At 34.0% G+C, this 23,950-nt stretch overlaps 2 protein-coding genes across 11 annotated transcripts in view; one reads left to right on the plus strand and one right to left on the minus strand.

Moving 5' to 3' along the window:
- ome (dipeptidyl peptidase 4 omega) overlaps positions 1-16,414 on the plus strand; it is a 742,318-nt gene extending 725,904 nt beyond the window's left edge. For 7 of the 8 annotated variants that reach the window (XM_074132448.1, XM_074132449.1, XM_074132445.1 and 4 more), the window contains 14 exons: positions 2,377-2,471; positions 3,183-3,257; positions 3,355-3,407; positions 8,016-8,227; positions 8,913-9,082; positions 9,971-10,077; positions 11,724-11,847; positions 12,246-12,475; positions 12,564-12,789; positions 13,295-13,491; positions 13,578-13,772; positions 13,859-14,019; positions 14,922-15,133; positions 16,185-16,414. In XM_074132448.1, coding sequence (XP_073988549.1) covers positions 2,377-2,471; positions 3,183-3,257; positions 3,355-3,407; positions 8,016-8,227; positions 8,913-9,082; positions 9,971-10,077; positions 11,724-11,847; positions 12,246-12,475; positions 12,564-12,789; positions 13,295-13,491; positions 13,578-13,772; positions 13,859-14,019; positions 14,922-15,133; positions 16,185-16,289 — 2,162 coding nt within the window. In that variant the 3' untranslated portion in view covers positions 16,290-16,414. Of the gene's footprint in view, positions 1-1,941; positions 2,148-2,376; positions 2,472-3,182; positions 3,258-3,354; positions 3,408-8,015; positions 8,228-8,912; positions 9,083-9,970; positions 10,078-11,723; positions 11,848-12,245; positions 12,476-12,563; positions 12,790-13,294; positions 13,492-13,577; positions 13,773-13,858; positions 14,020-14,921; positions 15,134-16,184 lie in introns of those variants that run through there. The other variant, XM_074132453.1, reaches the window with a different exon arrangement.
- Positions 16,415-20,924: 4,510 nt separating this feature from the next.
- On the minus strand, positions 20,925-23,165 carry LOC141456457 (transcription and mRNA export factor ENY2-like). Of its 3 annotated transcripts, none has more exons than XM_074132486.1 (5): positions 23,042-23,165; positions 22,765-22,928; positions 21,930-22,200; positions 21,688-21,824; positions 20,925-21,152 (listed from the first exon to the last, which is right to left on the minus strand). In XM_074132486.1, the coding sequence occupies exons 3-5, from the start codon at positions 21,989-21,991 to the stop codon at positions 21,046-21,048; spliced, it is 306 nt and encodes a 101-aa protein (XP_073988587.1). In that variant the 5' UTR covers positions 21,992-22,200; positions 22,765-22,928; positions 23,042-23,165; the 3' UTR covers positions 20,925-21,045. The 3 variants fall into 3 exon arrangements, with proteins under 3 accessions (XP_073988587.1, XP_073988588.1, XP_073988586.1); XM_074132487.1 differs by having other exon boundaries at positions 22,765-22,874; positions 23,042-23,066; XM_074132485.1 differs by lacking the exons at positions 22,765-22,928; positions 23,042-23,165 and having other exon boundaries at positions 21,930-22,263.
- Positions 23,166-23,950: the final 785 nt, after the last annotated feature.

The following is a 23,950-nucleotide window of genomic DNA, read 5'->3' on the forward strand; positions in this document are numbered from 1 at the left end:
AAGTTAGTATTTTAAAAAATGTGGTCAAGTATGCGGTCACAAAGTTAACTACAGAATCTATACTCTCATTATGTAAGAAAACTTAATTTAATTATGGGTTCTTCCTTTTGAATGTGTGTGTGAGTGAGACAGAGAGAGAATGATGTAGTGCGCATGTTCGTGTTGGTCCAAGTATTTAACAAGCAGGCGACAACTAGGTTTCGGTTGGCTTGACACTGGAGTGATGCCAAAGAGCCCAAAAGCTGCTGGGTCTGGTGGAAGCTAGGTGTTCATTAGAGTACAGTCTGGGATACAGACTCCATTAGAGTATTGTGGTCTCCCTGTACCAACAGTTAATCCTCTTTAACTCCAGTTTACTACCTCACAATTTCCCACTCTAAACTCCCTTTTCTCTCTGAAAAACATGCTAATTTTTCTTTTTCTTTTATTTTAATTAATTTAATGTAACTGCAGGCGGAGGAAATAATGCCATTCTTCTTGACGCGTTTAATTAAATTGGTCCCACTTTTTGTGAGACATACCTGTTAAAATTGTGGGTATTAATAACTTGGAGCAGTTGGCTAATACCTTCTATATCTCACAATACCCTAATGTGGGTTTCAGGCATGGCAATGAATTCATTGATATAAACAAAAAATAATCACCGACGGATTGATGAATGCATAGACAGATGGTCACAGTTAATGTGTAAATAGACAAAAAGATAAATGGAATAGACAAACAAGGGGAAGATTGATGATTTTCGTTGATCATTGACGGGCAAACAGAATGAGAATGGTCTATCAGGGTAGATGGTTACATTTAAATTAACGGATTAGTTGGGTAATTGGAAAACTATAATACGAATAAAAAGATAGATGATGGTTTTTAGCTCTACAGAGGATGGACAGAAAACGGGTAAAGGGTGGATGGATGAACGGAAAACAGAGCTGACGGTTAGTTCAACAGATGGATAGACCACCAAAACTGGTTAGATATGCAGTTGTCTCTTGTTGGACAGATAGACAGATGGATAGACGTTGTTGGATAAGTGAATAGAATCCTGGGGGATGGTTGTCTGCCAGGAACACCAAGAAAGGCAGTCAGACAACTTCGAAAGATTGAATAACGCAATCATAAAGGATACATATTCCAATTCCATGACTGTCTTAAAGGGGAACCTAACTTGAATTAAACATTAATTTCTTAAGGGAGACTGTTAATAAAGAGAGTTCATTTCCTCGGAGTTAACTTCGGAGGATCTTGAAAGTGCTACAAAACTAATGGTACAGACAACGCCACCAGTCGGATAGAAAAGCAGCCACAGTCTGCTATCTGTATCAGATACTGTTCGGTAGAAATAAAACGAAGCAGTCCAAACTAATCTACAATTTACATTCCTCTCTCCACCCCTCTCTCTCTAAAGGACGTCCATCACAGTAAATAATGAGCAATCAGAAGGTTCTATAATTAGTTTGAAACGTACATGTTTTACATTCCTATCAAAATATTGTTTAGGAATGCACGTAATATTAGATAAACAATGCAAATAGTTAATCGAGTCCAAATACGAGTCCCGCGGGAAATTATTGAACTGTTTATTTCATCTGTTTCTGTTCCCCCAATCAGCTAGACCAATTCAATGTTATGATTGTAATAAAGAGTTTATCAACATTTTACGACCTCTTTTACTCACAGTTTCGTTATAGTCCTATAAGTCAATAATTGGGTTATAATTGGAATTTAATAATTCAATGTATTAATTGAAAAAATTAGTAAAATATCTGTTGTAAAACATTAGAAAAACAAAAGACATTGTCTTAATATCGAGGTTGCCATATGATAGTTTGTTAAATGAATTTTATTCTATGGGCCCATAATATTTTATTTTTATTAGCAGACGGTAAGAGATATCTAAGGAAATTATAGACAATTTGCATTCGTCATTTTTGCAACTCTAATTATGAATGCAATTTAATCGAATTGTAATACAGCAGCTGATCGAAAAAAACCCTTGAACTGAAAATTGAGACAATTTTGGATCGCAAAATGTGGATACAAAGGATTAAATGAATTTTGAATGAATAAAGGAAAGATTGAATTTTGAAAAATACCGTGATCTGGTGGTAGCTTGTAAAGCTTCTAGCAGCTGTAGATGGTAACCGATTGTAAGCTTCGTCTGTTTGACTGTTAACAGTCCCTGCCTCTTTGGGGGCCACTCTATGCGAGCAGGAAGGTCGGTCTCTCTTTTGCTTTTTCTTACCTCTCATTGGTTTACTAACGGAACTATTTCCTTTAAAGTTTTCTCACTTCCTGCAACTACAAAAATAATCAAATGTGCAAAAATGTTTTGCATTTTATTACTAATTAAATTAAATTTTCTTTGTTTTTTTTCAGATACTGAAATTTTATACAAATCAAGAGAAGGAGATCTAATTTTGTATAATGCTAGGACCAATAAATCCAGAGTCATTCTAAGCTCGCATGTTGAGGTAATTATGAAATTTGAATATAAATAATCATTAATTTCTCGGTGCAGTAATTTAACCAACAGCACTTTGCAATTTGACCAAAAAATACTTAATTAATGAGAATCAAATGATGTAGCAATATTCATCTTTTTTGGTGATTGATTCATTCAAACGGGAATTGAAATTATTGCCGATTCAGTCATACAGTTGTATTGCCAAGCTTTCGGCGTAGTGACTGGTCATCTTCTGATTAATTAACAATTGCAATTTTATTCTAACTAATATGTATACCAAAAAATGGTCGAATGCTTGGCAAAAATAAATAAAGCTGTGTGTCCAAAATCAACAATAATTTCCATTCCCTTTTAAATAAATAACGATGAGGTTACTGCCACACAGCATTTTTGGAATTTCAAATAGTATCTTTGACATTTGTCAGCTCATTTGAGATGATTGTAACATCTGAAACAATAGCAATTGCGACATGTGTTAATAGAAGTACCTTTTGACGTAATGAGGCATTCGACAAAGTTCGTTTCCATTACTAAATTTAACGAACCGACGTCAGCTGATTACCCTGCCATATGCCATAAAATTTAAAGTAAATGACTTACTGCTGTTCCGTTGCAACGTAAACAAGTCACTCGTAACATTCAATAATTTTCAAATGTGTAAAAAGAGCCTTCTTTTAACAAACGCACATTCTAATTACATTAATTTACTATTTTACAGATACTGAAAGCATCATTCCATCATGAACTGTCAGCCGATCACAGATATTTAATGCTTGCAAATAATTATCAGAAGGTAATATAAATTATATGGATAATAATAATTATTAAAGTGAGTTTTATGATATTTAAGAAATATTTAATTTTAATAATTTTATTGTTTTGGTTGAAAGCTTTACAGATACACATTCCTAGCCTTCTATCATATAGTGGATCTGGAAACTAGGTATGTCAATTAGTCAATTTAATTAATTTATATTATTTTCATAACTCTTATGATACATTTGAGAATTTGTAATATTTTAATGTGAATATAGTTGGTGAGTACTTGTTATTTGAAGATTCTGTACGTCCTGAAAACTTTCGTTTTAGGTTAAAGACAACATCAGTTAATTCACAACATCTATGTTAAATTAATCAACAGAATGAATCGATGAGTATTATGTAGGCTATCGAAAGAAGCAATTTTATTACAAGGTCCGTAAAAATCTAAATCTTGCAATCCAAGAATAGGTTTACTTACTCTTACCCAACATTTGAGTTGTTTTGTAATGGTAACTTGTCGGGATAAATGTATTATACCAATCATAAACCAAGAAAAATCTACCCGTATTCCCGCATATTCACATATGTGATTAACCGTCGCGAACTTTTCTGCGTATTTTCACTTAAATATTAATTTAAAATTTACAGTTATTGCTGTGTTCTACCACAAAAAGGTGGATCTGTGTTTTTTTTCTCTCAATGGATTTCAGTGATAACTCCAGTAACACCCAAAATCTGGACAGAACTTACAACTTGTGTACAGATAATCGTTCGAAGCTAAAGAGACAAATCTTGGAAGTTCGTTCGAAACCTAAGGAAGTGAATAGTGTCATCCTAAATTTGAAAATGTGCAATATTTCTCCAGCAGTAGTAAGAGATAGTAAATAGCCTCAAATTCCACAATCTCAAGGTAATACCAAATTTAATAGATATAAATCAATTACGGTTCATTTCCCTGGCAAACGAATGTGTTCCTTTCGATTAATACGCAATCTGGGACATCATATCTCATCGAAACATCACACCCCTTTCCGCTAGAAGTTGCTTGTGATTCTAGTCCAAGTTAAAGAAGGTGGAAGGCACCAATTAAAAACTGTGCAAACTTTCTTGTTTGTTTGTCTACAATCTTTTAGTTCTTGTTGTCAAGTTGGCGGCGCGTACCCACCACATCCTTCAACTTTTTCCTGACATTAAATACAAATCATGAAAACTGTTATTCCTAAAACTTTTTCCAATACTGATATAAATGATTTATTCTCCATTGTTTCGTTCGAGTTATTCTTGATTTTCCTTGTTATTCAAAGAACTTTGGTTTCTCCTTTAGCATTATTCTGAGATGGTGAAGTAAAATCGAAATTTGTGAATAAGTAAAATTTTCTATTTTCTGTTTACTGTTCCAAGACAAGATTGCTCCAATCTCAAATTGAGTAATATGATTTTTGACAATAACTTGCGGCTCTTCTTCATATAATTGTTATTTTTTACAGTTGTATTTCAAAGTGCATTAGAATTAGAAGATGGAGCCTTGGCTCTGCAGCTTATAGTTGGACGTTAAGCTCTGCCAGAAAGAAAAAGGCAATACTTCGCTGCAAAATTTCACCCTAAAATTCTTCGGCAGTTCCAGAAAGACCATTCACGCTAACTTTTACCATGTAACCTCTATTCCTAGCCTAATCTTGCTTTTTGTGGCCTACTTTTGAACGGGACATCTCACGAGAAATCTTAAGTTTTGCCTATGCGAGAACAGGGTCCTTCATACAGGGCCAACCACCATGTTCTTTAAAGCAAAATCTCCTGGAGATAAGAGTAGGATTCTTGCTACGCCTTCTTCAGAATGTATAAACCTAATTTTTTTTTTTTTTTACTAAAAAAAGTTCAGCTTTTGAAATAAGTGAAACCAGAGAGAAGGAGGAAGAGAGCTCGCCCCCTGAAGCTTCGCCACAATAGTAGCTTTAAGTCATTATCATATCATTAGACTAATTCTAAGAAAGGCAGATTCTGAGAGGAATTAAAATTAACATCACTACCAGTGGGAGCTTGCTGGCTTGGTCCTAATAAAGCCCCCTTCGCAGCATCCCGGTTACTTATCTAACTCCTCCATCTCTGCTTTCTTCCACCCGAGACTTTCCTTACTCACTTTTCTCTTAATTCCAAACCATCAAAAAAGAAAGTAAATGTTATGATGCTAAACTTGCAGCGTCCCTACCTAACTAGTATTTCTTCTCTTTTTATTTTGCATTCCCTCTCGAACTACGTCATCATTCGACTAATACAAATGAATTACCTCTCCACCGGCCTAATAATCCCCTTAGTTTATTTAAAGTTAACTTTTCTTTTTTTTTTGGTCCAATTGGAGCTTAAATAAACTTGATGTGGTTTTTCTCCATGAAACTGGTTTTAATACAATTAAGAAAAGAAACAGTTGCGCCATTAACTCAGAATAGATTTTCTTAATTGCTATGTTGAACATAAGATTAACTTTCACCTTTTAATTCTTAAGCATTTATTGAAGTTGTAATTAAGGATATTTGATTTGAGTTCAATTGGATTGGCGAATACTCAGCCATACTTCGCCTCAATGTTTTTGGTATTGCTTTCTCATAATAGTTAAGAGATTAACGATTAAGAGATGTATTTAGGATTTTAGTGTTTAGACTGGAATACCCTCATGGATGCCAAGGTTCTTGAAGAAGTGGTAGGACTTGTGCCTTCATGAGGACCTTATTGTGTGATGATATGCTGGCAGTAAAGGTAATACTCCAGGCCATGTGATTAGAGGTTGTTTTGCATGTATTACGTTGGATATCCTCGTATTGGAAAACATAGCCTGACATCCCGGCGGTTATTTTTGTTTACTATTCCTGTACAATATTCTGGGAATGGCCCTCCCGAACAATAATGTTTTGGTTGTAATACACAGTTAACTTTTCTTATAATGTATATATACATCTAAAAAGTAACATATAACTTAGATGTATGTTATATTTATGAGTTTGCATTATTCCCATTGTATAAAGATTCAGTTGGAAAAGTTTGCTGAGTTCTCCTTGCCGACCCCTACCTCATACTAAAAGGTACTTATCGTCCAAATATTAGTAAGTAAGGAAAATATAAGTTTAGATATCTTGTATTTTTTATATTTTATGGAATTCTTTATTTCTTTTCACCTTCAACTTTATTATTGGGTTCTATGAGATTCTGGCAGGTGGGCGGGAACTTCGGATTTCCCACCACATTCACTGAATTGATCAGCTGTTCTAACCACCGTACCACCTGCTTTATGATGCTGAGATTAGATGAGCTGCCAGCAAGCAAGTTTTATTTATATCCATTAAATAGAGAATGAAAAAATACAAATCTGATGTTTACATTTACATCTATAGTTTTCTGCAAAGTTGGTTAAAAGGACCTCTGAAGAAGGCGTAATGTCCTAAGCTCCCCTTTATAAAAACAGTTTTTATGAACCAAAAAAATTTCAAACAAAGGATAGTCCTATCTTATTTGGACAGACGGTTTACGAGGAAGTCAAAAAAAAAGATGTTTCCCAAACATTCTCACTTCCGGTCAAACTCGTAACTTTAGAAACATCTTTAATCCTTTTTCTTTCTTTCCTGTTTGGCACGACAGTCCAGGAAGGTCCTGGACTTAGAACTACAAACAACTTACTGGGTAACTTATTTCCCTTTGACCAGACGCATCTCTTTCCTTCCCATCTCCTTTTCATGTCCCAGCCCTTGACCTAACCCTTTCCTATCTGCTAGAGGGCCTTTTCACGTTATATAACTTGGAAATTTTGATCCTTAATTTTCACTTTCGCCCGCCCTGATTCATGTAGTAATCAGTTATTGTAAAGTGAGAAACAGTTTTTACATACTCGTTGAAAGTAGCATTGACTTGCGCTCGGTGTGTGAAACTCTTGCCCCAACTTGTTCAATAAATAACTATTACTACATCAATCAGAACGGGCGACCTAAACTGTTTATACTGAAATAGTCCATAAAACCAGCAGGGAGCAGGAGAGATGGTCTGTTCCCATTCATTCTGTTTAAAGTAAAGGTTTAGCGTTTGGATAAAATTCAATTTATTCAACAGCTTATTCTGCTAGGCGGCAATTCATACTCTTTATTTCTTATACTTCTTGCCATCCACGTCTACCACATCTACATCGACATTTTTTCCCCCCCTCCTTCCACAGTTTAATAAAAACTCTCGCACAATGTGTCTCCAAAGGATGTTTTTCTTCTTTTTCCTACAGAAGTAAAAGTACTTTGCCAAGCACTCAATGGGCGTCCATTAAAATGTGCTAGAAGTTTGAAGTAGAAGTGCGAACTTAATACTTACTCCAATATTGATTCATTTTTGCTGGAGTTTTTGTTGTTAAACCAAATGCTTTCTCCTGTTCCTAAAAAGAGGAAGTATAACAGAGTTGTTGTTTATATACAAATGAATAAAATCTAACAAACACAATAGTCACAGAAAGGTCTTTTTTATTTTCTTAATGTGCGTATGACAACCAGCGTTAGTAGCTCAGCATTGGGAGGGACCTAGGGCCTCTGGTTCCAAACTAAATTCTGGCGAGAATGGTATTATAAAGTGGATGATCTAATTATCAACTCTTCCATGGCTCACTTTCCAGAAATCCACCCGGAGTCTTAGGGAATCCCACACTCGCCGCTCGGAGAGATTTCCTTCAGATCTTTCAGAATTTCAGACCAAAATTTCTATTTTCCTTTTTCTTTTTTTTTTTGTCTATTCCAGAAAATTTATTTTTTGTAAATTTTGTTAACAGGAAAAGTTGGCCAGTCACCGACATAAATGGTGGTCAAATTTTGCTTCAATTAGTTCAATGGGCTCCCGTAGGCAATGCTTTTGTCTATGTATATATGAACGATATCTACTACCGCACTTCGGCCAGAGAACAACCAGTACAAGAGTTTAGGCTGACTAGAACGGGTCGTCCAGGGACCATTTATAACGGCGTACCAGATTGGGTCTATGAAGGTAGTGTATTCTTTCTCTTCTTTTCACGATCTAGTATGTTAGAAGAGAACAGTCCAAGATTCCCAGCCCAAATTAATCTATTCTTCAAGCTTTTTCTGCCCCACATCTACTACTCTGGACCCTAAGAGTATTTTCCCAAAAGCAAAATTGATCTTACAATCTGAATTTGCCCAATTTGCTAATCTACTGATTTTAAAAGTATCATGAGATTTGTAGTCATATCTCACGAGCAAACTGGAATAGCGGCTCCTTAAGTAAAGGTTGGAGATTTCCCCAACAAGAAGATCCAGAGAGGATTTGGATTGCCTCAGAACTAGATCTTATGAGGCCAACCTGGCATCCCTGTTTATCCGCACCACCAATACAACTATATCACAAAAACCTGCTCCTCCAGGTTTACGCTGTTTCCCAAAACTTTTCCGAGTCATTTCCCTTTTCTTTACTATTTAATCAGGTTACCTTGAAGACCATAATTTAACTTCTCAAGGTGTGGGCTCCAATTAGTGATTAGACGTTTTTCAGATTCGCTTTTGGAAGCGCCGTTGCAAATTCTAAAGGATTATAGCGTTCTCTCATTAGTCCACATGGAAAATTGCAAAGATAAATGAAGTAACTTTTTTTCTTCTTTAAATATTTTGCTATTAGCCCAAATTAAATTTAATAATTTCCTGGCATCTTTCCCCAGAGGAAATTCTGGAATCCAATAAAGCACTGTGGTTCTCCCCTGATGGAGCACATCTTGTATTCGCCACGTTCAACGACAGTCGCACTCCTGTTATGAACATCCCGTACTACGGCGCTCCGGGAGATCTACGATATCAATACACTCAAGCTGTCAACATCAGATATCCAAAGGTGAGTACTTGGAATTAATTAATGCAACTGCACTTTTTTTTTATTATTATTTCAAAGTTGCCACCTCCCTTTGTCAAGACTCCGAATTTGAAGTTTGAGCTTCGTGAGATTTTTTGTATTTTGAGCACTGTTTTTTTTTTTTTTGAACACCATTGGAAATTGTGCTACCATCAAATGCTTTCTCTTGAGTCGAGAGTAAAAGCAAACACACAAACACAAGTCGTAGAATATAAATTTTCATTAGGTAGAAGATCTAAGATTGTTTAAAAGTAAGGTCTACCCCATCAAATTGATTTATAGTTAGAGCAAACCCTAACTAACCGTTAAATGCCATGAATAAAAGAAAATACTCGTCCCAATTGTAAATACCCAACCACCTGAAATATTAAAAGGATAGCCCATTCAACAAATGGGATCCCATAAATCAGGTTAATCAATGAACACAGAATAACTCAGAACAGATGGCCATATTTTACCATGTGTAAACCTCTCTCATACACAACCCCACTTACACATTCGCAATTCTCACTTCTTCCTCCCCCCCCCCCCAGAATTTTGCTGACAAAACAAAAAAATCTGTAAAATTCTTTTTACGAAAACAAGATTAAGAAATTTACGAGCTTTTATTTCAAGCTATTTGAATTTTATTTCGTGATAGCGTACTTAAAGTTGTTCATACCTGTTCTTCCTCTGAAGTGCAGTTTGCCTAATTATTGGATTTATAATCATCGCTGTCCTGTACGCTATCTTTCCTTGAATGGTGCTAAAACTCGTCGCAGGCTAATTTCATGGCTCCTCTAGGACCTTAGCAGCTAGTTCCAGAAAAAAATTAATAACAGCAGCAACTGAATGTAAAAATATATATATGAGAATGTTTGATATTTCCAGCCTGGTAGACCGAACCCAACTGTATCGTTGAATGTGGTAAGCTTGGCGGAATTGCAATACCAAAAGCCTGTGACTCAGTTTGATATTCCTCCAAGGCAGAGCTTGAAGTGAGTATGAACTATCATATATTGTTGCTAGGTTAATACACATTTATATTATTTTACCCCTAAGTTCATCTAAAGGATAGTCTATGCATTGTTTAGGGATAGATTGGTTATTTGAGGACTTAATTGTGCTTTCCTTGCATCTTATTCATTTTTAATTATAGTTATGGATTTCACGAATCTTCATCTTAATTGGAGATCGATTTCAACTAGGAAACCTTTACTTTTCGCACTGTTTCTTACATCGTATTCCAGCCGATAATTCTTCTTAGGTAAGCTGAGCGGATTTATAACTCTAGTCTTGTTTCCATAGGTGGTTGAAGGGGATACGCAGTTATAATAAAATAACTCTGCAAAATACTGATCTCTATTTGAGCGTACGCAGCTGTAGTGTCAGGTTTTTTTTTGGGGGACATCATTCTTTCTTTGGCAATTTATCTAGACTTTCTTCTAAGTTACCTAGAAACTCCACAAATGTTTCGAATTTGAGCAAATCAGTGCACAAATGCAAATCTAGCAATGTGCACAAGCTCTATCCATTTCCATCTTGCTTGATGTTCTGCTTAAATTGGATCCACGGGACAAGCCTTTCAAAATGTAGGCGCTAATCCTATATTAACATCAATGAAAATGCAAAGCTCAAAGAGCGATTTGTTCAATGTTTGGGCTTAATGTTATTACAAACCTATCCAGGCCATTTTAGAGAATAGAAGTGGGCTCTCTCTCTCTCTCCTCTCTCTCTCTTCTTTAACCTTCCATTTCTGTTACATTTTGCTGGGAAATCAGTATATGTATGGTTTAGTGTAGGATAAATGCAAAGACAAGATCTCTGAAAAAGGGGTTAGCCACCTCATCTTTATTCAGACGCCTCTTTCGCCACTTTGTCGGCTTTCAACTAACAGGTGGATGAAAACCAACTCTAACTAACTCAATAAATGATTTATCCACATTTAATTAATCATATTAGAGGCAACGCTAGTATTAAAATAAACTCTGGTTTACAAAATACCACATCACAGATTAATGTAATCATTATTAATACATTATTATAAATTCCATTCAGAGTTAATATTATTTACCTTTAATTATTATAATATTATGAAATGAAATTTCTATTTATTTTATTAGAATTAATTAATTATAAAATCTTTTTTTACGAAATGAAAAGTTTTAAAACTCATAGTATAATAAATAAAAGAAATTAAGAATAAAGAATAAGATTTTCTTTAATGCTAAATATAATTGGAAACAATTTCTTAATGTAATGGGTACATAATTCTTTTTTAGAGTGTAATTTAGTAGTTTCTTAATTATAATGCTTGCCAAAACATTACAACTAATTAAAATTAAAAGATGATATAAATAAAATTATATTAATTTATTCTGAATTTAAAAAAATTAATTAATGAATTAATAAAAAATACAAAAATAAATATGTCAGCTATTTTGAGAGCTGTTCCTTAGGTTGGAATTATTTATCAATTTATACAATAAGTTTTATATAAATGGTGCTAATGATGTTTACATTCTTAGGAGATTAAATAATTTTGAGTATTTAGCGCAAAAATTGTACAATAAATGCCCTCATTTTGATTCAATTGAAATTATTTGAAATCTTATTGTTTATTTATAATCATTATAATTTTTAGAGAGCCAGTTCTAAGTTTGGTAGCCTGGGCAGCTCCACACCAGTTGATCGCCATCTGGATGAACAGAGTGCAAAATGAAGCCGCCATTGTCCTATGTTCTACGCAGAACAACAGTTGCCAAGAGGTATGTACTTCATTCCATCAGAATAGTTCACCTTCACAAACCTTACAATCGAACTTTTTTTCTCTTCGGCAATTGCAGACATTCCTCCCAAGGAAATTGAAGAAGATAAGATGGACTTGTGAACCTCTGACTGCTTTCACCACTTTTTCCTGCACTTATGAGTTATCACTTGTTGCGAAATAAAATTCTCAGTTCCAACATTGATAAGTGCCGACAGGCATTTAAAATGATAAATTGGTGGTGGGTTAATGTTCTGTTAACACAAAAAAACAAAAAATCCATTTAATTACGAAAAAGAGCAGTAGAATGCGCTAAATTTTAGGGTCCCAGATCGAAGTTAAACAAGAAAATTACTAATTTTTTTTTTTTTTTTATAAAATCACTTTTTGTTCCCGCAGGTGTTCGCTCTGTCCGAGAGGTCAGGATGGGTTTCCTTGACCAGTCCATTATTCTCGCCTGATGGAACGAAAATGGCTCTTGTGCTTTCAGTAGATCAAGGAAACGACGCAGGACCATATCGTCATCTTACTTTAATCGATCTGAACAATCGTGGACCTGCAAGACCGGTACCGTTAACTTCTGGAAAATTTGAAGTAACTGAGCTGTTAGCGTGGGACCAACAATATATGTAAGTCTATCATCCTCACAGTAATATCAAATCTTCTATTTGTTCTACTAGTAATACAAAATATCAATTTTCATGTTGTCTCCTACAGTTTCTTTTTAACGACGGAAGAAAATGAACCAGGGTATTTAAAAGTTGGCAAAGTACCGGCGACTGTGGAAGGTGCGCCTCACACAGTGGAATGTGTTTCATGTCCATGGGACAAGACTGAAGGAGGTGATTGCCACTATACCGGAGCTGTTTTTAGCCAGAAATATTCTTACTACATGCAGACTTGCGCCGGACCTGTTGTTCCAGAGATAGCGCTCTTTAGCAAGGTTTTTATAAAAATAAAAAAAATTATCTTAATTCCTTAAATTATGTTCTGCAGCCAGAAACAATATTCAGTGCGACTAAGGCAGCTTGTGCTATGCGAGCTAGATTGTATGTTGTGGCAGCCTGAGTAGAGCACTTAATGTCTTGTCTCTTTGATTAGACCTAAAAGATAGGAGAGGAGTTTCATAAGTGGAACTTCGCAAGGTTATTAGTCTACTGGAGCCCTTAAGGAAGCCTTTAGTGTCCATTAAGAAGAGCCCCTGTAGTATCGAATGGCTGCTTTGTTGTGTTCCTCCATAAAAGAATCACCTGCAGAAGCCTCTTTATGCTTAAACTGATTCAAACATCGAATATTTTCTAGTCGCCACTAGCCAGACCCCTCCAACAGGTTCTAAGTCCCTCAGTGGAGCCTTCATGCTTGTCAAGGGCGAGCTAGCTTAAGCTTTCTCAGTAGAAGGTTAAGAAATTATTTTTCTTGTATTAGAAATGTTCATATCAATTTTCCAGGAAGGTGAAAAAATCCTGACATGGGAACGCAATAGTCGCATACGTAGGAAGTTGGGAAATTTGATTCTACCAGAAAACAAGGAGATGCGAGTACCAATTGCAGGCGCCTCTGGTAACATGATGGCACATGTACGATTGCATTTGCCTCCGGGTATAGACACCTCTGGCAAGACGAAGTATCCTCTACTGGTCCAAGTGTAAGAACCAAAAATGAAACTAATCCTGATGCACAGATCTGACTGGGATATAATAAATTGAACCCTACAATTTACCTTTTCTTTAGATATGGTGGACCAGGATCGAATATGGTTACAGAAAGGTTCAACATAGACTGGTACAGCCATCTGGTGGTGAGTCAGAATGTGATCTACGCTAAAATTGATGGCAGAGGTTCCGGACTGAAAGGTGATAACATGTTGTTCGCTAATTACAAGAAACTCGGAACCTACGAGATTCATGATCAGATCAATGTTACCAAGTGAGTTATCTTTTTTCCCCGTAAAATCAACTGTTTTAGGTGGATATCCTTATTTTTGTGTACAACGACTATTTTTTTTTTTTTAGATATTTAATTGATAAACTGAAATATATTGATGAGAAGAGGACAGCTATATGGGGCTGGAGTTATGGTGGATACGCCACTGGTATGGTCATGGCACAGGACATTAAGGGAGTATTCAAATGTGGAATTTCTGTCGCGCCAGTCACTGATTGGCTACTTTATGGTAATTAATACTGTTAATAAAACAAAATATTTTCTGTAAAGGTTTTGAGTTTTGTACCCTTCTTAAATCTCTCCTTGCAGAGTCCAGCCCACTCGTACCATTCTTTTTTTTTTCTTCAAGGCCCAGCAGCTTTTTGGGAATTCATTCCATCTTTCTTATTACTTAAAAGTTCTATCTTTATTAACCAAACAGATAGTGTGCTCGAACGAAACTCATGTAACTCTGGGCTGCGTTCTGGAACTCATGTTTAACTGGACCGAAAATTAATAACTTTGTTTTCCTTATAACTGATAAAGGTAATTTCATTAATCGTTACAGGATTTTTTCGATTTCACGTGTCTTATGTTGCTATAAGCTTTGGTAACATACTGAAAGTCATTACTTTATTGAAGCGACCAGAGAAGGTTACTCGTGCGCACTGCAGTCTCTAACTGCTGACTGATACATTCAGTTTTGTTTCTGTCTGAGTTACCCGCCAAGATGTCCGAAGAAATAGTCCACTTTCCCGAACGGTATCCTGCATAAGAACATATCTCTCTAAGTGCTAGCACCTTTCCTTCAGTGAGATATTAACACATTTACCCCACGGACTTTTTTACTTTTAGTTCGAGACCGACTCGAAGAATAGCGAACTTTGGGTGGCTTAACTGGAAGCAAGTATCGACTCTTTCGTATTCGATCTCTTTTAGTTTCACCACAATCTCTCCATGATTAACACTTCTTGTTTCAAGGGCCTTTCTTCATGACAATTTGTGGGAATCTAAGCCAAAACTAGGTTTACCGCTATTTTGCCTAAATTGTTCTACTTTGGCTCTTAGTCGTCCGTGCAAAAGAACCGTAATTTATATTATTTATTACCTAATTGTGATCTAATTTAGTAAAAAAAAATTCCTTTTTTTTAGACACCCTGTACACAGAAAGATATATGGGTCTACCGACACCAGATGACAACTATAGAGGCTACGAAGAAGCTTCCCTTAATAATAAAGTGGATAATTTCAAGAATAAACTATTCTTCTTAATACACGGAACCTTGGACGATAACGTGCATTATCAGCAGTCCATGATGTTAGCGAAAGCCTTAGAAACCAACGATATTCTGTTTGAACAGCAAGTGAGTTACGCTTTGGTTTCTTTTTTTTTTAATTTTGTTTTGTTTCAGTTGATTAAAATTGCGCCATGCCTCGTAGACTTTGGGAAGGAGGTTTTGCGCTCTAACGAAGTTAATATATATCTTGAAAAGTTAGCAAATTTGGCCAGCTAATCGTAAAATCCAATAATTTAAAAATTAAAGTTACTATTAGAACATCAATTTTCTGGGATAAGTATTTTTTCTTCAGTGTCTTAAGCGTCTCTGTGGGTAAAACAAATGCATTATCAAATTCGGTGTCTCCTATTCTTCCTTCAATAGACACACACTTTCAGTTGCAATACAAAGAAATTCAGGCTGTTGTCCCTCCCCTCAAGCACTTGTACTCAATTCTGTTTGTAAAAAACTTTGAATAAGGTTGAGTAGTTGGGCTCAAGCACTGACAAGCAGGACTAGACTTCTGAAGGAACATTTGTTCTGGTAACGAGGCAGTACTTACCAAATTGTTGGCAAACTCCATCCCTTAAATTACACCGCAACTATAGCTTTACCAATAAGTCTGTACTCCTCAGGAGGCGGAGCAGCACAACCTCGTTATGGATTTGTGCTCCTGCTAGTGGTTTTAAGGCCCCTTTCTTTTTTGTTAAACTTTTGGAAATTAAAAATTTACAACTGAACACAAATTTTTCTAGCTTTATCTTGTTACATAATCAAAATTAGTTCAAGGAATAGATTACATTTCTCCAAAATCCCTTTAGACTATTTCTGTGAAAGCAATAGCATATTGATTCATCGTTTCTACTCTATCATGCAGTAATCAAACGACATACTCGCCGAGACTTTTTCTATCCATACCCAGCCCACCTTTCGCATTCTGTCAAACTCCTAAGTTTGAATATTATCCCTAACATTCAAATTGTAAAATTCGACCAAATATATCGTTTATTTCGTTCACGCACAACATCGCACTTATATGTGCACCATACTCGTAGTTCGCAATACTTTCCTTACCTAATACGAGCAAGCAAATCTTTTATTTATTAATTTTTTTTTATTGTAACCATTATTTTTACAGAGTTATCCAGATGAAGCACACGGTCTGTCAGATGTTAGGCCGCACTTATACCATTCTATAGACCATTTTCTGAAACAGTGTTTTAGTAAACCGCAACAACACTAAGAGGACTATATCTTTTTTAAATGTTGTTTTTTATGTACATCTAAAATGAAAAACAAAACAAAAACGCTTCTTTAAAAACTAAACAAAGGGTGACTTTTATAAAATTAAAAAAAAAAAAAAGAAAAGTGATGTGAACACAAGGAATTAAAACTAAAAGCCATTGTTGTATTATAAATATACATAATTAAGATATATACATTTACAGAATGTTGTATATAATGTATATATCGCTCATTATTAAAACAAAAACAAAAAATTAAAAAAATGGATTGTTTAGTAATATATTTTAAAACCTGTAAATACAGTAATAATATAATTTTGTGATAAAGAAATTATTTGTATAATTGTTTTATATTTGTAAAAAATAAATATAAAAATATATATATAGGGAGCGAGCGAGTGAGAGAGAGAGATAAAAAACAAATTTCTTGTAACTATATGGTATTGTTTTAATGAATGGTTGTACTTATTTGTGAATGAACTATATTGTAAGAGTTAGGCCATCATTGTTTGTTATTGTAAATATACACTTTGTAAACGAAAAATAAATAGCTTTGGTCCAAACTATTTCTAAAAATATGAGAAAGGAAAAGAAACTGAAGAGGAAAGTGTTGAAATATATTCTCAGTGACTTAAATTTAAAAAAAAAAAAATAATAAATAAAATAAATTTTGGTAAAAGTCGTAATTCCCTCTTCTGCATAGTTGGACCCCTTTTCACAGTCAGTGCAGTTCCTCGCAATCCTCTACAGTTACTACAGTATTATTACAAAGGGTAGATACTGATGAGATCATCAGTCAGTTTTCCATTATGGCAACCATTTATTTTCATCATTTAAAAGCTGAATAACAAAACTAATCACAAATATAAGGGAGTTTTAATGAATACCTCCCAAAAAAAAATAATGATCATGTTTCATAAAATAAATTAATTACACTCTTATTAAAAAGATATGTCAAGTACGCGAGTAAGCCATGCTTAGTTATTGTGATGTAACGGAACAGCCAGTATTCTGAATGCATAACACAACTTTATGATCATTAAGTAACAATTACGACAATTTTTTAGACGCATTAAAACTGCTAAAGTCATTAGAGCCTGATTTTTTTTTTCACAAGTCACGGGAAAATTTTGGGTCCCGAAAAGTTATATGCCAGAACGGAAACTCATAATAATGGGCAAATCTCTTAAAATACAGAGCTCTAGTTAATTAATTATCAGAAACTCCAAATAGGAAACTTGATGTTGGTATAGGATTGCTGACTATAAACCAAGGGGAAGATTATTTGGGCAGAGGAAAATGTAGTCGTCTGTTAATATTGCTGATTTTTTATCCCTCAAAGTAAGCTAGTTTATTCCTATTTCTGTCCGGTCTAGCATTTTCGTCCATCATTACTTTTATACGACTTTTTCAAAACACTACTCTTGAGTCTGCCAACGTATTGGGTAACAGAACCACCGTAAGTGGCAGCAACTCTCAGTACACCAAAGTGATTCAATTAAGCTCAGACAATGAATGAGACTCGAGAACTATTCAGAAACAAGAATAACATGCGTGCTACGGCTGATAAAATTAACTGTTGAAATTGATTGCAAAAGATAAACTCAATTATGCGGATGAGGGAACTTACATGGTCTTCTATGCTAGACTTTACTTCCAAAATTTCTATTACGAGTGAATGCATGTGTTTTCTTTCTGTGTCCAGTTTAAAATAAAAAGTATAAATTGTAAGTATAAAAAAAAAATCTATTTGTGCCTTAAATTCAAAAAAAAAGAAAAATAATATTTTTAGATATTATAAATAAAGGAAAACAAGCCTTTTCCACGAAACAAAAAAAGAAAAATCAATAAATTAATAATCACTTCCCATTTCTCCTTGCTCTTCAATGGTGATAATCGTACTGCACATAAGTTTTTTCGTATTGCATCATTTTTTAAAAATATTTTATTATATAGGAGGAGGAGGCACATCATAACCTAAAAAAAGTATTCTTAAAGAAAACAACAAAAAAGTGTTGACGGGTAAATTAAGCCCCTCCAGATAATGTAACTTGTAATTAAAAAAAAAAAAAATAGGTTAAGAATTTAAAAATTAACTGTGTATCTTCATGTAATTTTTGAATAAGGAAATATATTCCTTATTTTTTTTTTATCTATAACAGGCGACATCAGATTTAAGGGGGAGAAATCAACCAAAATTGTTTATAAATAAAAAGTTGATGTACCATTGTTACTGTAATTTTTATTTTAGTTTTAAATGATGTATAATTAAAAAAAAAAATGTTTAAACATAAATGAAGTTGTTGGTTTTTTTATTTCATTTTTCTTTGAATGGTATACAAAATATACCAAAATGTGTGGGGGGGGGGGCTTTTATATCTAACTGGTTTCAGTCATACTATGACGAAGTCTTCAACCTCAGGAATCCTCTGAAGCTAAACTTGGCACTGCAAGGTATTGTATAAGCATTCAAATCATGCTTAGTCCAATTTTTTGCCAAGTTGTTAATTTATTGTATTTACCCATTTAAAAAAGAACAAAAAAACAATACTACGTTCACTGGTAAATTTTTTTTCACAAAAAGTTGTAGGTGGGGCTTTCACTTTTGACGAAAATCTATTTACTTTTCTATAAATGTAAAAAAGACTTAATTGCATTTACATGCTATCTAGCGGCAAAAGCATAAACTACACTTCTTCAATAGTGCTTACAAACGAAGAAAGCCTTGATTAATAAGCTGTTACTTAGTAAAAAAATAATGCAATCCATTATTTCTTATCATTATTTCCATTTCTTTTTTTAATATTCATTTTCGATATGAAGCTAATTTTTTTGCGCACCAACATCTAAGATAATTGGCTCCCTAAGCTATTTTCAGTGCACTGCCGGCCTTCAGTGTTCGTTCCCTCGTAGCACACAACACTACAGTGTACTCGTTACTCTATCCATCACCAGAAGTTGAGCTGTAGGAAGCTCCTAGTAAGAGAAAATCTAATGAACTAGCAGCTGGGTTCGAACCACTGAGCTTAAATACCTTCCCTTGTAACGCTAACTGTTGATAAAACAGTGATATAATGTTAATAATAATACATTTTAGTAAAATTTAAAACTAACCGGCCGTATATCAACTAATCCAGGCTTAGAAAAAGATCATTAGCAGGAAAAAACAAAAAGAATTTCTCGTAAAATAAGCAAACATTGTCGAAAAAGTATGTAAATATGAGTTGATAAATCGAAGGATTTAAAATTAAAAAAAAATTATCACATTGTGCCTCTCTGTTTATTGGCGAAAAAAAACAAAAATGTATTTTACAGAGAAAGTAATTTTGTTCAAGTTAGCCTAGTGTATACAAATTCAATCTTCTTTTAAATTTGCATGAAAAGACTAAGCTAAAAATGTTTATGGACAAATATTTTCTTTTAAAAAAACAATTGAGTGAATTTTTAAAGATTAACAATCGGCATCTAAGTGAAACTGAATAAAACATGTTTGTATTTATTAAATAAATTACATAAACACGTGTACATACATTAAATGTATTCATTTATTAGTTTTAGCTAGTTATTTCGTTACAATCAACACAATTATTGCAATGTAAGCAACAAATATAATATCGAATGTCGATAACTCACTTAGAATGGAGAAGTTACCCAGTGGTAATCTTTAAAAATTCATTTCCATTGACTCTCGCCGTCAAAAATGAACTCAGTGAGGACACTGTCTTTTAATAGGTTTAGGAGAGTAATGTGGAAGTTTTCTGAAATAAAGTTATGATACCAGTAGATTGTGATGAGATGTTATGTTAAGATGGAATTTCCTGTAACGGGATTGAACAGTTTATGCGGCGAGTGGTTTTATTTTAAATTGTGTACATTTCAATAATATTTTCTACTCTCATAAATCATTAACTAACATGTTCAGAAGAACAACTATATACCTTTTGCAGAGCAAGACTTTCTCCAGAATCCATTATGGATCAATCAATTTAATTGATGAACCGAAATTAAACAGAATTACGGGAAACAAAAGCTGTAACAGAGAAAATCTCAGGAAATATCTGGTATTGTTTAACAAATATCGGCAGTTAATTCTTTAAAAAAAAACCTGAATATCCTTTTTTCACTGTTTTTCAAAATAATTTATGATTAAGTCACTTCGACTTCTTTTTTTAAACACAATAGATCAGGAAAACAGTTATTCAGCTCCTGTGGAGACTGTGATAGGAGAAGAAACGTCCTAAAAAGTGAAGGATCCCTTTCCTTTGAGGTGCGAGAATCCTTGGAAAAAAAGGACTAGACTAGTCACAACGAGCTGAGCTGAAGATGTGACCTACAGGGAAAAACTATGTAAAGAGGATAGCCAAACTCGGCGAATCCGAATCAGTGTATTCAGTGACGGCAGGAATCACTCGTTGTTTAGTGATACAAATAGGTAGTTATTGCTTAATTTTAATATTTATAAATAACTACTTTAGTAATAAATTGATCGATGCACGATAAGAGCAAGAAAGCTGAGCACTTGCAAGAACGTTGGAGCCACAGTTTTGAAGAGTGAACACCACATCATCAAGAAGTTTCTTTTATGTCAAAATTCCTTAACTGCAATGTAGTTTTTTTCTAATTAAAAATGAAACTACACAATTATATCTTATTAACTGAAAATACACAATTACATCTTATTAACTTTTTTTTGTACGTTAACGATATAAATATTGTTCATAAACAGAAACGTAAATTAATAAATTCATTGCAAGCTTATTTATCCCCTTGCACAGGATCATCATCGTAATATCCAGAAGTAGTTAATAAGTGTTCTTTAACTCGCAATAGCAGCTCTCGTTTAACAGAAGCAGGAACTAGGCCTAAAATCAATGCAAAACTTATTTTTAAAAATTTACATCAAGTAGACAATTGATATTGCACAAAAATTTAAAGAAATATTAAAATTTTGCATGAAATACTATTACATCAAAATACACAATAAGAAAACAATAGAATAGTGATTCCTGGAAAATGATTAAGACAATACTATTCAATAGATAGTGGAGGAAAGTAGGTCCAGCTCTGAGACAAGGGTCGAAGTAACGACCTCATATCTTGTTCTATTGAGTTGCAATAGTTACTTTGCGATGTCACGTGACTGCGGCGATTATTAAGAAATTAAATGCTTGCACTGCTTTAGAAAGGTCGTAGCTGATGGCAGTTTATAAGGAGAAGGCTCCTTCAAACATAGACTATCTTTCATGAAGATCATCCATGGCCCAAAACTGCAACTACAGATGAGAAAGCTTTGGCGAAATGGGACTTAACAACGAATTCTGCAATAATATTTGAACCGTTTCGTGGTGGAAAGTCTAATTTTTTTGAGTAAAACAAAGCATTATACACACTACATACCTCTACCTTTTTTGGCTACTTCAGCGTACATTTCATTTACAGTTGGATTAGGAGATTTTCTTGATTGTCGACAAAGCATATGTATCTGATCTACCCAACCGCATTCATAAAGTCGTGACCTCAGTAAATCTTTTAATCTGTAATTTCATTTACTATATTCACAAATATTTAAAAAAAAGTACAGGAAACTATGAAAATTGAGCACACAGCTTGGATATAGTAAGTGAGAACCATTTACTTACCTATCATATTCCCCAGTTGCTTTAAGCACTCCTAAATGTTCTGAACCAACATCTAGAGGCATATTTGCTTTTTTAAATGTACTAATTCAACTGAATATAAAGTCTGTATACTTCAACCAAATCCTGGAATCGTTTTCGAGCATAGAGCGAAATACTATCTGCATTTGCTCTCGAGTGAATTTCAACTTCAATCTTCCTATTGATGTTTTTAAATAATAAACAATTTCACACAGTTTTGCTAATACTCTCCTTGATCAACATCACACTCAACCTAAGCATTAAAAATCAGGTTCAGAATCTAGTCCCGGTGGTGAGGTTACTATTATAGTTCAGCAGCTAGCAGTTTGGTTGCAGCACATCCTAGTTCTAACTGAGCCAGACAAATGAAATGAAAGTATAATTTTAAACGCAGTTTTCTTGTAACTTTTGAGAATGAATACGAAGAAGATTTTTGTTAAAATGACCACATTCTTTCAATAAAGATTGCTGTATATACGTAGTTAGGGATACAAATTGGGGTTGGTCCAAAAAAGACTTACATTTTATCCTTCTTAAGAAATAGTACTTCTGTATAATATCAAAAAGTATAAAAATGGAAGTAAAGTTACTAAAATAAAAAAACAGTTTACAGTTTTCAGACAAGTGGGTCTTTTTTTAATTTAATTAATATAATATATATTATATTATAATTTAATTTAATTTTGCTGATATTAGCACCCGTAGCTTTTTTGATTTTTTGTCGAAGGTGATGATGTAAACCTCTCCTATGAGAGAGCAATATATGTTTTATTGTTATACTGAAACTTAAGTAATAATTGAGAACAATATTTCTAACCAGACTTCCAGATCGTGAAGATATTAGTCTACTGGAATTTTGATTTCCTTGAGGGAATATTGATTTTAGTAAGGTTTTGAGGAGTTTTGACATCATGTTTCCTTCAACACCTTTATTTAAACATAGAAAAATGTCCATATCAAAGTCAACTATGCTTTGAGAACCTACAAATTTTGTTTTTAGAAAAATGTAATTATCTGAATTATGGTAAAAGATGACGTTGTCTGTGTTCATCTAAGAATTTTTTTAATTCAATTAATGTTAACTATTTACTTACATGTATGAAAAGCGAAATCCTGCTTTTATTATTCTCGTTTCATTGTTGTGTATTAGGTTTTTGTTAGTAAATAAATTAATTAAAATGTCTGTTGCTGGGCAAAATCAATCGATTTTAATGAAATTAAAAATTAATGGTGTACTAAGATATGAAAGATCAAGAGACTGAAAAAAGAAATCACACCCGAAGAAGACTGTTTAGGATATTTTTCTTATGTTGTGGAGGCGGTGAAGACAATGAAGTATATCCAGATATGAGCTGTGGTAACCATATTAGGCAGCCTATGGAAGATACCAACGTCGTAGAAAACAGTTGTTTTATCAGTGATCGGATAAATATAACCCAACCTATTGTGAATGTTGGTTCCATGGATCGTCAGAAACTGGCACGATGGAAAGCGGAAACCCGAGTAGCAGAATGGCGTGCCGCAGCCATTGCATTCCGCGAGGGACAAATCACTGAAATCAATCCAAAAAGTTTTATAGAAAAAGATCTACTAGGAGTTTACAGGACATCGCTTAGAGATGGATCAAAATTTAACAATTCGACAGATAACTTAGTCAACACAAAGCATACTATTAAATTCAAACCAGGTAATTTAGAAACACTGAATTTTTTTGATAGTATGGAACTACCTGAACCCAACAAAACTGGTAAGAAAACATTGATTTGGAATGTAATCATTAAGCAATCATGTTAAATGATCAAGCCTGTTGATTTAAACCATTAAAATCTCTGTGCAAACAAAAAAGAAAACAATAAACGCAAATAAACAAGCTCAATTAAAAAATTGTTGACGTTTATTTTCCTGCTATTTTTTATTTTTGAACTTTTGGTTCATAGACATACACCAAGAGAGACAATTCACTAAAAACTTCTATGCCTTTTCCGGATGTGTACTTCCGGAGA

This window comes from Rhodnius prolixus, unplaced genomic scaffold, assembly GCF_049639745.1.
Source record: "Rhodnius prolixus isolate KJV_2025 unplaced genomic scaffold, Rpr scaffold_4, whole genome shotgun sequence".
NCBI classification, from domain to species: domain Eukaryota; kingdom Metazoa; phylum Arthropoda; class Insecta; order Hemiptera; family Reduviidae; genus Rhodnius; species Rhodnius prolixus.

Coding starts and splice junctions, on each gene's coding strand:
- LOC141456457 (XM_074132486.1), bottom strand. CDS start 21,991: ATGCCTCTAGATGTTGGTTCAGAACATTTAGGAGTGCTTAAAGCAACT. Junction 21,825..21,929: donor GCAACTGGGGAATATGATAG/GTAAGTAAATGG, acceptor ATGAAATTACAG/ATTAAAAGATTTACTGAGGT. Junction 21,153..21,687: donor AGTAGCCAAAAAAGGTAGAG/GTATGTAGTGTG, acceptor CATTGATTTTAG/GCCTAGTTCCTGCTTCTGTT.